Consider the following 17643-nt stretch of genomic DNA (forward strand, 5'->3'; position numbering starts at 1 on the left):
CTAATATCTTATTTTCTTTTTCATGCAGCTGAATTTGCCTCTTATCTTCCTACCAGTTCACAAGTCTCATATTGATTACCTGCTTCTCACATTCATTCTTTTCTGCCACAACATCAAAGCACCCTACATTGCTGCAGGGAATAACTTGAGTATTCCCATTATCAGGTAATATTGATATTGTTGTATATTGTTATTATGTCAATATCAACCATGCTGATGATCTCACCAGACCTAGGGAAATTAACATCCATATTCAGTTGAAGAGAAGTCTTTGCTGCTTAGCACGTAGGGCTCATTCACATGGACCTTTTTGTATCAAGGAGATCCAGGTCTCCTTCGCGATACTGATAGATAGAGTAAGGGCCAGTACAGACAGTCCTGAAGGGGTGGCTTGATGCCGCTCCTTTGAGTGCCAAATCAGGGCTGGGCAACTGCCATTTTAACCCTGTTTCTGTTCACACTTAGGGTGGAGGATGGAGGAGGAGGAGGAAGGAAAAGGCAAACCCTCTCTGGACAAACCTTGCCAAGAAAACCTGATGGCAGATGTGTCCTAAATCAGAAATTACTTGAAGGCACACAACAACAACAAGAGGAAGGGTGGTGGCGTGACAGTGGCAGAGAGAGGAGGGGGGGAGGAATGCACTTGGGAGTCTTGCAAAAGCTGAATTGGTCCGATAGCTTACTCTCACTATTGGAGATTTAAATCATTGCGGTTCTTTACAAAATAACTGCTAAGGGTCTGGTGCCAAATGCACCGGTTTAAGTGGGCTTTTCGGTCACGCATCCACAAACTGCACTGATTGCGGTCAGGGCAAGTGTGAACTTCACAGAAATAAACCAGTTCCACACCGATTTATTTCTGTAGTGTGATTGAGCCCCTAGCATCCTGATAACTATGTTGTTATGTAGTTCATACATGGATAGCAACTGTTGTATCAATTCTGTAGTGGTACATGGATACCAGTATATCTTATGCTCTATTTTCATACAATTATTAATACATCTGCTCCCAGTTCCTTTATATTTTACACTACTGATTGTCACATGTTCCTTTTTCCAAATGCATCAGAAAGAAAGATGCAAGTACTGAGTTTGGCTACAGGTATCAATTTCACTAGCAGTGGGCAAAGCCTACTTTTGCCCTTGATTTCCCTTGGCCTATCAAATTATTTAGGTGTTCCACCATAATGAGCTGTGTGTACTCTGTGCATGCCACAGCTACTGTGAAAGAATGTTTGTCACAATTAATAGTGAAAGGAATGGAAAATGTCCCAACTGTAGAAGTTGAGGGATAGATAGAGTAAGGGCCAGTACAGACAGTCCTGAAGGGGTGGCTTGACGCCACTCCTTTGAGTGCCGAATCAGGGCTGGGCAACTGCACACTGCGGCCCTGATCTGGCTATTTGCTGGCTCAAAAGGATAGCTACTTTCTGAGCTGGCAAAAGGGCACACTTTCTGCCATTTTCCGCTTTGCAGCACTTGGGCAGTGTGTCTAAATTCTGCACCGCCAGAGCGTCATGAAGCCAACCCAACTTCTACAGCAGGTGGATGGCTTCTAGCCAGTGTCGGGGTGTGTGTTATGTGTATGCTATGCCCCCACACTGCCCACAAGGTACTTTTAGTGGCAGTCTGTACCGGCCCTAAGTTGCTTCATAAAAAATAGATTAATAGATTGGTTTTGAGTTTAGAAATACCATTCTCAGAATGGCTGGTGTAGCAATAGACTTTTCTTGCGTTTAACCCCACGCAAGTTTAGAAGTAATTTGAAAAAGTTCAGAGATTTATTACATTGTAGCAATGTAATCTCAGTAATGGTGTATACCATAGTCAGTAGTGCTCTAGTTGAGGAGTGTTAATTATAGAAGACTATGTTTTTTTTAAAATTCTATAGTAGCCTTTTATCCAGTATTACATATTACAAATCAATATACAGATCCTAAGTCAGAAAGTATGAGATTCCTTCTCAATTGTATGTCAGGGACTTTATATGAAGGTTTGTGTGCCTTGATTTTCTCCATGTTGTTGTTGCTGATTACATGTGTGATAATGTTCTGATCTGTTGAGGTTGTTATTATTATAAGACTTACATGGAAACAATAAGCACTTGTATTAGTTTGTTACCATTCCAACAAATACTTCACCAGTGTACTGCTTTTATTAAAATAGCAGTATCTACTTTTTTCACTTTTATGGCATTAAGGCAGTAGGTTAGAAAGCAAGGTTAAAAGAACTAGGCCTGAGTCTATCCATCCTTGTAATAGAGGTGTAACAACAACAGAAATGTTTGTTTCATATAGACTTTTAGTCTGTGTAACACGTTGTGCAGTGGTTGGCTAACCTCTTATTATGCAAGTTATAAGTAACCATTACTATAGTATTCACACACCCTTCATCAGGTGATTCTGTAGATAGACCTTAATTCTAACGTGTTGCTCACAAAGTTCAAGTTGTAGAGTACACCTTCCAATGATTCATATCTTTTAGTGTGATGTATAATGCTGGAGCTACTGCACATGAGAGTAAAAATACAAATTATAAATCACTTGTTCACTTGTAAAATTATAGATTGTGGTTTGCTTAAGACTTGCAAAGAGTAACTTTTAAAAAATCATAACATAACAGATTATTAAGATGTCTGTGAGTATTATGTCATAAGTTATGAATATATCAAAAAACAGTAGATTTGTCTGATATGGTTATGGATTGATAGTGGCTGCCATTCTTTTTATTTATGTATGATGATGGAATCTTGATCTCGTCCTGTATTTAGTATGATATTAATAATCATCTGAAAGAACAAATATAGCCTTGTCTGGGTGAATCACTAGAGATCTCTAGTATAAGACAGTTTTAATTATGCAGTTGCAGTGGTAAAATGTGGATTACTATGATGTATTCTTTTCAGGGAATTGGAGAAAAAGTATTTATAAACAATTAAAGCAGAGGTGAACATGTGGCTCCCTTGAGGCTGCTTTTGCTGTCCTGAGCCCCCTCTTCAATTCCTCTTTACCATCCTTTTCCTGGCAAGAAAGAGTGATTGACTCTCCTTGAACTCCCTTGAAGTGGCAGATCACCTTTTAAATAGGTCCCAGGGCTCCTAAGATGTATAGCACCAATTTTTTTTTCAAAAGTAGGAATTCCATCCACTTCTGGTTATGTTCTCCCCTCCCACCATTCTTGATACCTTTGTTAGTCTGTGTAGTCCTGAGGCAAGCAGTTGACCCCTGTGTCCACTGTGAAGTTTTCCACCCTGTCGTAAAGCAATTTTGATAAACCCTCTCATTGTACTTATTTTATTATTTATTTATTTAATTTCTAGTCTGACTTTCTCCTGAGTGGATCAAAGGCAGCTCACAAAATGGCAGTGGCAGCTCCGAGGAGAAGGAGAAAGTACAACCACTTGACTTCAGAGCAACATTTCAAGCAGAGCTCCTCTGAGAAGGTGGTGGTGACCTCGGGGAGAGGGAGAAAAAAAAATATTTCTCCTACTTTTCAGGGCCACTGCTAAGGCTGTTGGCAACTCCCTGGCTAAGCCCTGCTTGCAAAGTTGCTCGGAAATCAAGTGGCTCAAAGTAGCCAAAGGCTTCAGCCTGAATGAAATACCCAGCCATGAAATCAGTGGTGACAGGGTAGATCGTGTTTGGGTGGCAGTAGACTGGATCCTCTTGGGTTGAAGGAATCAGTTTGGTCTGATGGTATCACCTGGTGCGAATCACACCCACAGTGGCACCACTGTGATTGATGACAATTCAAGCCATTCACCTGGAAAGATCCAAAAAGTTTTTTGTCCTATTGCCAACCAACATTTTTTTTAGAGATGTCATATATAGACTTTAACTGCAGTTTTCACATGGAGGAAACAATAGAAGAATCACGTGATGTTCTGTGCAATACAGACTGTATACTGTATATACTCATGTGTAAGTCTAGTAATTTTAGTAAAAGAATTGGCCCAAAAAAACCTGAGTCGACTTATCCACGGGTCAGTATAAATACCATATTTTAATTCATAAAAAGAGGAATCCTCCTTGGTGGAAGGCAAAAAGCACTCCCCCCACTCTCTCATCCATACAGCCTTTAGTGTGAACACAAATAATTATGCCTGCTGGAATTTTGCAAGTTCTTTGTCATCATTTTCCTTTGCATTATCCTTTACATCCTTTGTCACATTCCCCTAACTTTTACCCTTGCCCTATCCACTGGTCATATCAAAATCCATATTTTTGGCCCCAAACCTGCCTTTGATTTATACATGAGGTCGACTTATAGCTGAGTATATATGATACATTCAAGTTAAAGTAATGTTATACCCTTATAGTTTTTTTAATAGCCACTCTGATAGCCTTTAGGGCTGAAGGGCGGGGTATAAATACCATAAAGAAATAATAAAATAAATAAATAAAATTGAAGTGACCTATAATATATATTTTTCTACAGCACGTTGATCTGCAAACTTGGAGGATTTTTTATTCGGAGAAAGCTAGATGAAAGGCCTGATGGTCGTAAAGACAATCTGTACAGAGCCTTACTGTACGTGGTATGTATTTCTTATCTGTGCAACAGAGACAGGGCATCTTTTCAGGCTTTCGTGGGGGTAATTTCAACAGAATTCAAAGACTAAATTGCAAAAAAGTTAAGCATTTATTGGTTTTTAAAGACCTCAGACTGCACAGTCCCATGATCTCTGATGTGCAGGAAAGATTAGACCCCACCCCCACCCCTTTCTGTAAGTTTGGCGACAGACTTTGACTTCAACTCTCCTATTCTCCACCCCCACCCCCCATAGCTCAGGGCCTTTACTTCTCTGAAACTGGCATTTTAACTTGAATGATGAAAAGGTGTCAATGACCAGGGAGAGGCCTAATATCCACAGGAACCTTGCTAGTAAGAATCTATCAGGGCTTTGGATGTTGTAGAGACTTCAAGCTTAAAGCTCTCAGCCATTAATAATGAGATTACTCCTATAAATACTGAAATGTAGTTGGCTTTCTGTATCCATGATTCTGTAACAAGCAATAGCAATAGCAGCTTCATTTATATACCGCTTCATACCGCACTAAGCAGTCTATACATTCAACCATCCACAGCTTGAAAATATTTTTAAAATATTCCAAAAAGCAAACTCTTTTTGACATTTTATATAAGAGACATCATTTTACTATGCTATTGTATATAATGTTACGTAAGCATTGGGGATTTTGGTGTCCACAGCGGTGCTGGTTCTGGAACCAAACCCTGAATACCAAGGTCCCACTATAGATATTTTTTCTATGAAAAAAGTGTGTTGTGTATGATACAGTATAATTCTGTAAGATGATAACTAGAGAAGTGGAAAGTAATTTACAGTAACTATGATGACCTGTTGCATTGTTGCGTGCCGGGTGTATCTCACACAGAAATTTCTGTAACTCATTTATATATTGAAACTGTTTCTCATAGCTTGAATATTCTTATCTTGCACTACTGCCCTCAGCAAATGTCAAGGACACTCATGACCTTTTGTACTCATTGACCTTACTGTGCAACTGTATGTAATTCTTATAAAACTAATGAGATCAAGTGCATGCGGGCCAGAATTACATTACACAGACCTGGGCTTGCTGCCACCAGTATTGCTAGAAACTATGTAGGTTCTTTTTTGTGTTGGCTCAAATAAATGGATTTAAATTAAATTAATACATAAGTTGAATAAATAAAATGGTGTATAACTTCCTTTCTGCTGTCATCTGCAACAAGCTTACTTTCCAAGGGGAAAAAAACTTTAAAATACAGGAAAGGACATAATTTCTTACCTTGATTCTTTTTTGTTTTCAAGGAAACTGTGGTTGTACATTACACACTCACCAGTAAGTAGAAAATGCAGACCACTCGGTGGCTCGCTGTGAAGAATTTGCATGGCACTTTGCAGACAAAGTTGCTCAGATCTGCTCCAACTTGGATGCTATAGTTGATATAGTGCCAGTGGATGTAATCTTGACACCTGTCTGTCCAGTGTTAATGGATACTTTTCTTGTGAAGATATGGACAGGATCATTGGAAATCCTTAGACTTTTGTCCATCTTGGCTTATCAAACAGGCCAGAGGGCGACTGGCTGTGTGGGTGAAGGAGGTAGTCAATGCCTTCTTAAAACAAGGCAGAGTTCCACCTTGCCTAAAGGAGACATTTGTGAGGCCTTTATTTAAAAACCCATCCCTGAATCCTGCAATAATGAATAATTATCAGCCAGTGTCCAACCTACCATTTTTGGGCAAGGTAGTGGAATGTGTCATGGCTTCCCAACTCTAGGGTTTCTGGATGAAATGGATTGTCTGGATCCATTTCAATGTGGTTTCAGGCCTGGATATATAACACAGACAGCCTTGGTCGATGGTCTATGCAAGGAACTGGATAGGCAGAGTGTGTCCCTGTTAGTTCTGCTGGACCTCTCAGTGGCTTTTGATATCCTTGACCATGGTATCCTTCTGGGATGCCTCTCTGGGATGGGATTTAGGGGTACTGTTTTACAGTGGCTCCGTTCCTTCCTCGAGGATGAACCCAGAAGGTGATGCTGGGGGACTCCTGCTTGACCCCCTGGCCATTAGCCTGTGGGGTTCCTCAGGGTTCTGTGTTGTCCTCTATGCTATTTAACATATACAGGAAACTGGTGGGAGAGGTTGTCTGGAGTTCTGGGGTGAGATGCTATCAATATGCAGTTGACACCCAACTCTACTACTCCTTTCCACCTCGATCCAAGGAGGCTGTCCTGGCCCTAAACCAGTATCTGTAATCAGTAATGGACTGTTGAACAAGTTGAAACTTAATCCAGACAAGACAGAGGTGCTCCTGGTCAGTTGGAAGGCACATCAGGAAATAGGGATCCAGCCTGTGTTAGATAGGGTTACACTCTCCCTAAAGATGCAGGCTCTCAGTTTGGAAGTACTCCTGGACTCAGCTCTGAACCTGGTGGCCCAGGTGTCTGCAGTGAATGAGAGTGCTTTTGCACATTTAAAACTTGTGCGCCAACTGTGCCTGTTCCTTGAAACGTTGGATCTGACCACGGTGGTACATGCGTTGGTTACATTCCATTCGGACTACTGTAACATGCTCTACTTGGGGCTGCCTTTCAAGAGTGATCGGAAACTGCAACTGGTCCAAAGAGCTGCAGCCTGATTGTTAACATTGTTTAAACAGCTCCACTGGTTGCCAGTTTGTTTCAAAGTGCTGGTTATGGCCTATAAAGCTCTATATGGCTCAGGTCCAGGCTATTTGGCAGACCATATCTCTCTCTATGAGCTGGTCTGGGCTCTGAGATCCTCTGGAGAGGCCTTTCTCTCAGACCCATCTCCTTAGCAAGCATGGTTGGTGGAGACACAAAAGAGGGCCTTCTCCATTATAAACACAACTAAGATATTAATTGCTCTTATTTCATTCAAAACGTTTGATTTGTTTGGTGATGCTAAAAGGAAATCAGCACACGTTTGTCATTCCCGTGTCATTTAGTATCAAACTTCAATGTCCCCAGGAAAAAAGATTCCCAACTAATATATTTGAGAGATTCCCCAGGTATAGAGAAGTATATTGCTTATGTGACATTGACGGCAATTGAGCCACAGTGTATTGATGGTTAAATCAAAACACTAGTCAGGGAGAGAAGGAGCACTTAACAATCTGTAGTATTATAGATACCTGGTTAGGAATAGCTGACATAACAGGACATGTGCCATAGGGTTAAAAATGCTTGTATCCATGATATGTGGGGAGATTCTAGGAGAAGGAAGAGGAAAATGTCCAGTTCTCCAAAACCATGTCCATGCATTTACATGCACATTATGTAAACATAAAGTACTGAGATACAGAATTGGCTGCCCAGCCTGACACTGAGCCCTTTATCACTGTATAGCACAGCTGAGAAAGATTCAAGAAGGGGTGGGAAAAAAGGGGGAAAAAGTATTCCTTTTTTTTTTTTTTTTGCACCTACCTATCCCTTCCTTGCCTACAAAACCAGAAAGCCTCCTCTTCCAAGCTAGCTGTATTTCTGAATGTGAGCATTCCAGTCAAGAACTAAGATGTATTTCAAACTTTTGTAGCAGGCCCTTGCTGTTTTCTGTGTAGCAGTGTAAATTGCCTATGTCTGATTTTAAGTTTCAATCTTTCTTCTTTTAAGCATGTCCAAGAATTGCTTAGACAGCAGCAATTCTTAGAGATATTCCTTGAGGGCACACGGTCCCGAAGTGGGAAGACATCCTGTGCAAAAGCAGGCCTCTTGTCGGTGGTGGTGGATGCTCTCTATGTAAATGCTACTCCTGACATATTAATTATCCCTGTGGGAATATCCTACGATAGAATAATTGAAGGTCACTACAATAGTGAACAGCTGGTAAGAGTATCTGAAATGTTATTGTTTTCCTCAGCTGACATTTAAAAGTTCTGGTGATAACTGTTCTTTTGAGATAGAATTATCAAAATTTCATTCTAACTTTTATAACAAAATAAGGATGTGAGGGGAAAAATGACTTCTGAATAATTATTTGGGGCAGAAAACATTTGAAATATGTAACTTGGAGGAAACACCTGTAGATTTGGAGGGTGGATGAATTGGCATTGAATTTTGCTTTTGAGTATGCACCAATGTGGTTTGGATTTATTTAATATTAAATTAAATAATTTAAATGTTTTTTAGTTTTTTTCAAAAAAATCATTGATTTTTAGGGAAAGCCCAAGAAAGATGAAAGCCTTTGGAGTATAGCCAGAGGAGTATTTCGAATGTTACGGAAGAATTATGGATGTGTTAGAGTTGATTTTGCACAACCATTTTCTTTAAAAGTAAGTTCATACTATATTGCATAATTTCTTATTACAGAGCTACACCTATGATAAGAAATACTTGATACTATTTATGCATTGTGTTAATAAGAATGTTTAACATCTACATCTTGTACCCATTTGTACTAATCAAGTAATGTAGTTCTGTACTTGTATCCCCACTCTGAATCAGGGCACACATACAACAGGGTGCTGTGTTACAAATCTCCTTCATGCTCACATTAAAAGGTCAAGGTTGTATTTGCTCCATTATTGAGCCATACAGTGGTGCACTGAATAGTCAACTTGAGATTGACAAACAGCTTGGTATTCAATCTGAAGATCTGTCTGGCTCTTAGAGTATTTGTGACCAAATATCAAATGTCTTTTCTGGAGGAAGGGTGCTAGGTTCTCTGTTGAAGTGGCAAAAAATTGTCCTGATAGCTGTGGATGGACAGTGGTTGTTTCAATGCACTATTTATGTCGTATTCTTCCAAGTAATTGGTAGTGATTGCCAGAATGGCCTTGTTCCAGAAGAGCAATTGAGTAGGAAGTCTTAACCTCCCAGTATCATTTTGGTACTGTGGGACCACAGGGTCTACAGTTGGTACTGTGAGACCACAGGGAAGTCAAGTAAGGAGCTGGAGATGGGATTAGACCCTAGATATTTGGCATATCCCATTTCTAACTTTGTTCACTGGACAAAAAAGAAATATAACATGTGTTAAAAATAGCCATTCAAGTTTAATGATGGGATACCAGTCCAACCTGCCCATTGGTTTATTGCAGTGGGGTTTCAGCTCACTCAGTGGTGTTTGTACTCCCCCCCCTTTTATTCTGTTTTACATGTCTTATGCATTACTTAGTTTTCCTGGGTTAGTTAAGGATGTTTTTCTTAACACATTTATTGTTAGCTCTTTTTTTCCCCTATTGCTGCAGCATACATTTTTTTCACACATTGAAGTTAGGGCAAAGAGCCTGCTGTGTACCCGAGGTAGTGTAACTGTTGGCTCCTCCAGATGAGACACATAAATTATATATTACAGTATTTGTGGCCATACTTTTTTAAAAAAGTCTAACATTTCAGACTGTTTTCTAGCAATTGCCAGATAGAAAATTCTGTTCTGAACCAAAAGTAGATTTAGTTTTCATTCTGAAACATATCAGAACACAAAGATTGCCTCTTCTCTTACTTTCTCTCCCTTTTTAGCTTTTTTAGCAGTATAGTGAGTGCCTCAGTAAAATGGCACTTTAGCACTACAACACCTTATAATTCTATTATAAATTTTAAAAATTCAGAAAGGAGAAAACTTTACCATCAGACCATAGTATCACTGTAGTGATACCCTGATTATAAGATCAAAATTTTTTTGAGAAGAACCTTTGTGTGGACCCAAGATATCACTACAAACAGCCCCTCCCCAAGAAATGAAATAGGTATACGCAAAGATGATAACAACTGGCAAAATCCAAGATGTTACATTGTGAGATCTCACATTTCTTTAAACCAATCTGGAAGTATCTCCTGCTAACACAGGCGAAAGCATAAGGAGTAAAAAACAACAACAAACCTCACTGTGAAAGAAGAGAGGCAGGCTTTTCATGGTCATTGTGAGGATTTTGAGAGAGGGACATATGTTCATAGACCTAAAAACTTGTTGGGAACAGTGGTAGCTTCTGTCTTACATAACAGTGGGATTGCAAGTCTGCTCCTAGTTTTAGTTACAATCTCAGAGTAGGAAAGGGACCACAGTGTCATGTAGTGCAACTTCCTCCCATGCAGGAATATAAAGCTAAAGGACTTCTGAGAGGTGACCATCCAGTGTCTTTCTAAAGACTGTCAAAGAAGGAAAGTCCACCAGTTTCTGAGGCAGCCTGTTCTGCTGTTGAATGGCTTTTTCTGTCAAGACGTTCTGCCCAATATTTACCATATTTTCTGGTGTATAAGATGACTTTTTAACCTTTTTTAAATCTTGTCAGAATTTGGGGGTCTTCTTATACGACAGGTTAAGCCCAGCCTGTTCAGGCCGCAAGCCAGCCCTGCAGCCCAGTGCGTGCACCCAACCTGCTCCGCAGCCTGGCACGTTCGCCACTGGACTCCTCCCACCTTTCAGGCCTTCTGAGGCCCTCTGAAGCCGCCACGCGCTCGGCCTGGTCCTGCCTTCCCACGCCTCCAAGGAGGCCCCCTGAAGCCGCTGCGTGTGCGTGCCAGGCTCCCTTAACTCGGCCCATAATAGGCCATGGCACTGCCTGCACGTGAGGCAGGCTTTGCAGGCCTCAATAGAGGCCTGGGGATCTGGTGCACATAGGTGCTAGCCCCCCCCCAGCGGGTTGAAGTTTGAAAGTGTTTTTAATTTTTATATGATATGCATTGGGAGAAGGGTAGTCTTATACCAAACTCTATTTTGGAAATTAAATGCCCAGTCGTCTTATACACCAGAAAATACAGTAGGTGAAATCTTTTTCTTGTAATTTGAATCCATTAGTTTGTGTTCTAATCTCTGGAGCAGCAGAAAAAGAAGAAGCATGCTCTATCTTCTATAAGTCATCCCTTCCAATATTTAAAGAAATGGCTATTTGTTACCTTCCTGTCTTCTCTTTTCTAAGCTAAACATGCCATAAGCTTTAGCTTCTAGATTTCCCTCGCTTCCTTTGGACAAGACCCTTCTTGATCTGCAGTATCCAAAACTGAACACAGTTTGCCAAGTGAGATCTGTTGAAAGCACAGTGGAATAGTACTTTCACTTTCCTTGATCTGTACACTGTGTTCCTTTTGATGTAGCCTAGAATTGCATTGGCTTTTTTGGCTGCTGCATGGTGACTTATATCTATCTTGTGGTCTAGTAAAAATTCTTTACAGCAGCAGCCCAGAGGCCCCTATCCGCTGCTTTTCCAGGCTGCGGGGAAGCGGCAAAAGGCCGCTTCCCTGCAGCCTGGAAAGGGGTGTCCTTTGTGTTGCTGGCGCAGCTGTGTAAAAGCTGCGCCAGCGACACAAATCCAGGAAGGAGCTCCAAAATGGAGCTCCTTCCGGCGTCATGGAAAGGGTGCCACAGGCGCCCTTCAGCAACACCAGGACGTCACGTCCACGCTGCTCAGTTTGGAGGCGGTGCGGCCGTGACGTGGTAATGTGGACAGGGCACCGCCATTTTGTATGTACTCTGTATGTACTAGGGTTGTGGGCGTCTAAAAGAGATGCCCCCAGGCAACCCTAGTACGTACAGAGTACGTACAAAATGGGCCATTTGTACAGGGCCAAAGTTAGCCAAAACTGATTTGTATGCTAGTACAGAATGCTGTACTGTATACTAGGACAGAGCCTTTATCTTTTTTGTAGCTGTGTATAGATAGTAGTGATCCTGTGAATGTAGCATAGGTTTTTTTATGTGTTCATTGTTGTTTGCATGGTGATCAATATACAGTGCACCCGCGTCATACACCGGCACACTATATGCGGTTTTCAGCTTATGTTGAAAGCTGTGCGACAAGGAAACTGCATGTGCACCCATGGCACACATGTGCACTGTGCCGCATGCACGAGCCCTATTATTTTCAATGGAGTGCGAGCATACATGGAATTTGCCGAACGTAGGAGCGGTCTGGAATGGATCCCCCATGTAAGGGAAGGGTACACTGTAATTTAGTATGGAACTGCCAAGGTGTTTGTTATCTGTGTGTACTACCTGTACTGGTTCTCTCAAGGTCAGTTCTCTTGCTTATTAAGATGTCAAATGCTGCAAGAAATATTTGAATAATTTTATATATTTATAGGAATATTTAGATGGCCAAAGCCAGAAACCCATGACTGTCCCTCTTTCTTTGGAGCAAACACTCTTACCATCTATACTACCTTCAAGGTAAGACCAAACTGAATTTCTAAAAGCAATGAGAATATCTTAACCAGTGTATTAAATCTATTGCTATTTTATTATAACTGTAAGTTTTCTTACAGACCACAATAAACCTTGTAGGACCTTTGAGACTAACTGAAAGAAAGAAATTGGCAGCATGAGCTTTTGTAGGCTTCAGTCTACTTCTTCAGATGCATTTGCAAATGCATCTGAGAAAGTAGACTGAAGTCTATGAAAGCTCATGCTGCCAATTTCTTTACGTACTGATTCTACGGACTAACACGGCTATATCTTTGAATTCTACCACTATGGAAAGCACCAAATTTAGCTAAATGAAATGGAAATTCATCAACCTCTTCAAGAAACTTGCCCAGGTATAGACAGACATCCAAAAGCATCTGAGGAAGTAGACTGAAGTCTACGAAAGATCAGGCTGTCAATTTCTTTCTTTCATTTAGTCTGAAAGGTGCTGCAAGATCTCTCTACATACTGATTCTACAGACTAACATGGCTATATCTTTGAATTCTACTATCATGTTCAGTTTAAGCAAATAATAATAATAATAATAATAATAATAATAATAATAATAATAATATAGATTTATTTCTAGCCCGCCCAATCACGGAGAATCCGGGTGGGTTACAACAATAAAACACATCAAGTTACAGTAAGATTAGAAAAAAAAATCAAACCCTAAACCTACCCCCCCCATACCCAACATTAAAACAGAATTAAACAATGATGATATAGCATTGAAAAATTAAAAACATTCAATAAAAAATAGACATAAAGATAGGTGGGGAAGAATAGGCAGATGAGGGGGCAAATATCTCTATATCTGGGGAGGGTAACTAAGTTGGAAAGGCCTGCCAGAAAAGATCCGTCTTGAGTGCTTTCTGGAAAGCTGTCAGAGTGGGAATGTGACGGATCTCACAAATATAATCACTTCAGCTCTATAGACATTTTTACAGTATGCCTACTATGTTTTCTTTAACAGTTAGAGCATTGTATAGTTTTAATGAGCTCACCCAGTTTAAAACTTTGTTGGAATACTTAATAAGAACATATTTTAGGCCCCAAAGAGACAGGCCAAAATAAAACTGCTTCGGGACACTTTGGAGTTATGCTGTTTAAATAACACACACATATTAAAAGGCCAGAAGCTGCCCCAAACCTACGCTCCAGTCCTTAGAACTGGAGCATGGCTTTGGCGTGGCTTCCAGCATCTTAGGACACATGCATCATTTAAACAGCATACCTCAAAGTGACCCAAAACAGCTTTATTTTGGCCTGTATGTTCAGGCCCATAGTTTGAAAGCAACTGCCTTATTACTTAATACATCTGTAGTAACAGTATTGAGATAAAAGATTATATACAAATAAGTAGCAATGCTATGCTAGTTGTGGCCCATCTTGGGAGAAAGGCAAAAAAGAAAGAAAGAGAAAGAAAGAAAGAAAGAGAGCAAGCAAGCTTAAAGGAAAGCATGATGAATATTTATTCTTTACATCGTATTTTCAGTAGGCAGTTAAACTGAAAACATCCTGGGATGTGGATATGTGGTAAGCTTCATCTGTTCTAATGAAATCTTTTTGGAAGAAACTAAACAGATCATTAATCTTCAGTGATAGATAACATGTTATCTTATTATAAGCAGTAACTTGGACTGATAGCCATCTTTTTAATATGTAACAAAAACTGTGTTACACAACAGGAAGAAAGGCTTGTGACATATTGATGATACAACAGAAACATAGTATAATCAATTTGGTGTGAGTGTATATAATTGTTAGTTGTACCTGTAATGCACATTTCACTCTGTGAAGGTGTTGGGCCACTTGGATATTCCTGTCATAAAATCTGAGTTTGCCTTTTAAATGAAACCTAGTTGTTATTGTCTCATAATTATATTTATATATTTTACAGGAGCTAAAATATTAAAGGGTAGTCTTCAGCACTGCAACTGTGCTGGGAATTTTTGCCTAGTCCCAATATAGGTCCAAAACACACTGCAGAAATACGTAATCCAGTTTGAGACTACTTTAACTGCCCTGGCTCAGTGCTAGGGAATTCTGGGAACAGTAATTTTGTGAGACATTTAGCCTTCTCTGTGAGAAAGCTCTTGTGCCACAATAAACTACAATTCCCAGTATTCCTCAGCACTGAGCTAGGGCAGTTAAAGTGGTTTTGACCTGGATTATTTCTGCAGTATGTTTTCGACCATAGAGGGGAATCATTAGAATATTTTTTGGTATTGCTGCAATGGGATCTCATCTTTTTTTTTTAAAAAATAAATAAATTAAAAAGTCATTTACACAAATAATCTTTAATGCTTTTTTCTTCAGGCCTAATTTTGTAGTAAAAGAAGGTATAGAAGTTGCACTACCTGATTCCCGGGATATATCCTATGAACCATTGAGAAGACAATTGATAGCTAACTTGGCACAGCATATAATGTACAGTAAGTAGTTACTACAATACAGATTTTCCTTGGCATACTCGCTCTGCTACATTGAGCTTCATATATTGGTAGGATTTCTGTCTTCTGTACTCTTTCTTTCTCTTCTAAAACACATGTACGCGCGCATTTACAGAATATTTATTTTATCCTTTGTTAGTAGGGTTGTCATTTGGAATGAACCTATTATGTAGTAGGATTTTTTGTTATTTCCCTTTGATACATTTCAGTTATTTTTATTTTAATTATAACTCAAACCACCACCACAAAATTTCTTGCTTTTCTTTAGAAAGGTAATTACAGATAGGAAACAAAAATAACATCATTACAGTAGCAGATTAAGCCCCATTCAAAGTAGAAACAAATCTTCATCAGATAATAATCTAGTCAAACTATAGAGATCAAGGAGTTCTACCACAGATCTCCAACACTAAAGTGTTGTCAAACTCCATTATTTCTGTAGGTCAAGTCTTTCATACAATACTGTATTCCTAATTCTTTAATCCTCCACAAAATGGAGGGCCTTCCAGGGTAAATGTGGAGGATGTGGCCAAAGAGGAAGCTCAGAGTCTAGAGTCCAAAGGTCTTTGGCGACCCCTCTGAAAGGGTCTTTCGATCCCCAAAGGGGTCCCAACCCCCAGGTTGGGAACCCCTAGTTTAATACCAGTTTTCTAGACAAAAAGCAGAACCCTCCACCCATTTTGTAGTAATTTTCACTTGCTGAAAGAAGGCTTCTTTTGTAAAAATGCCACATTTACACCTTGAGTAGATATTTAGCAAGGCTTTATTGAGTTCAACATTGTTAAATGACCCATATTTTCCTCATTTTCTTTCTTAACCTTTGACCAGATTTTATGTAATGCAGGAGAAACCCAACACATACAAAAATGTCATGATGCTTCTACAGATTTTCCATCTTAAATTAGAACCGTGTCTCATATTGTGTTCTAACCTAGTTGCAGTAAACACTCTGTAAACTAGTTTTATTGCAGTCTGCCTTTTATCTACTGAAACATAGTTTATGAGCTTCTTCTATGATGCAGACATCCAGTCAGCCAGTGTTATAAAAAGACTTTGTTCCCAAACCACTTTTAGACCTTCTGTGGTGAATTTTGAAATTGCCAAAAATGATATATAACTTTTCATTACACTTCCTTTTGATCCTGTGCAATTACAAATTGCTCAAAGTGAAATGATATATGGATTGTTTTGTTATACATTATTAAAGAAATGTATAATTGAATATATTTGTAACCACAGTCCAGGGGCATCGACAGTTTAGTTTGTTCGCACATATACCAGACCATATGCATTGCCTGTCACCCTCTCTCAATTGGTGAGAGCATGAATCCGTCTCCAAAGCTCCACTGACTCTGTCACATAAGCCAGCAGAAATCACATGTTTGTTCTCCCATGTTCTCTTGAAGGTTTCTTTGTAAGGCTGCTCATGTATAGCATTAAAAGTACCTTTGGTGCAGTGTCCTGTCCTGTGCCATACAGCCACACCATCTGTGTTCTCTAGGAAGATGTTATAACTGTACAGCAGGTGCTGTCAGGTTTCCTTTTCCTTTCCTTCCCTTTAGTGAATTGTCCCATATAAAATCGCATTGCTCTCTATGATAGGATGACCCAGTTACTGCTCCCAACTTGCCTTTACAGCTTGTGTGGAGATTTTTGCAATTGCTAAAAGTGCTTTATAATTTTTTCTTACAGTTCCTTTTGAACTTACACTGTAATTACATGAACCCAATGAGAGGGTGTGTGTCTTGTCTTTGTACACCTTTATTATTAAGGAAATGTATGATTTATTGTATTTGTAACCATAATCCAGGCAGTTTGGCAGTTTAGTTTTTATTTGCTTCTCTTTAGCCAAGTGCCTTGGGAATAAAAATCTCTTAACCTAGAAACTTTTACCTAACTCCAACATGCAAATTGGTTGAATTTAGTGGGATTATAAAAAGTTGGATGTACCACCATGAATATAAGTGATAAAACTGAGAGCAAGGCTAATTATTGAGCGATTAGTGGAGCCCTGGTGGTGCAGTGGTTAAATGCTTGTACTTCAGCCACTCACTCAAAACCATAAGGTTGCGAGTTCAATACCAGCGAAAAGGCTCAAGCTCGACTCAGGCTTACATCCTTCCGAGGTTGCTAAAATGAGTACCCAGATTGTTGGGGGCAATTAGCTTACAGTTGTAAACCACTTAGACACTGTTATTAATTCAGTATGAAGCAGTATATAAATGAAGCTCTTTGATTAGTTTTCTACACCAAAAGGGGCATGGGGGGGACATGTTATATTCTGATTTAAATTTACATCATATGAGCAGGAGTGCTTGCATTAATGTGTTGTGTTGTCAAAGTATATCTAATAATCCTGATCCAGTTTGTGAGATTTCCTACAGTATATGAGTGTACCATTTTTCAAGTGCAGTATTTTAATTTGGTGAATGTCATAAGCAATTGTTAGAACATTATTTCTGATTAATTTGTGAATGGGGAACATTTGAATAGAGAAATGCTATTATTTGCTTTAAATATAGTTTCTGCATAATT

At 39.5% G+C, this 17643-nt stretch overlaps 1 protein-coding gene across 7 annotated transcripts in view; it reads left to right on the forward strand.

Annotated features, from left to right (window-relative positions):
- The window catches only part of GPAM (glycerol-3-phosphate acyltransferase, mitochondrial), a 53135-nt gene that overhangs the window by 18475 nt on the left and 17017 nt on the right, over nt 1-17643 (forward strand). For all 7 annotated transcript variants that reach the window (XM_042458035.1, XM_042458042.1, XM_042458041.1 and 4 more), the window contains 6 exons: nt 29-165; nt 4438-4537; nt 8145-8357; nt 8690-8803; nt 12551-12636; nt 14975-15090. In XM_042458035.1, the coding sequence (XP_042313969.1) occupies nt 29-165; nt 4438-4537; nt 8145-8357; nt 8690-8803; nt 12551-12636; nt 14975-15090 (766 nt within the window). The remainder of the gene's footprint in view (nt 1-28; nt 166-4437; nt 4538-8144; nt 8358-8689; nt 8804-12550; nt 12637-14974; nt 15091-17643) is intronic.

Source organism: Sceloporus undulatus, chromosome 3 (genome assembly GCF_019175285.1).
Source record: "Sceloporus undulatus isolate JIND9_A2432 ecotype Alabama chromosome 3, SceUnd_v1.1, whole genome shotgun sequence".
Taxonomy (NCBI): Eukaryota; Metazoa; Chordata; class Lepidosauria; order Squamata; family Phrynosomatidae; genus Sceloporus; species Sceloporus undulatus.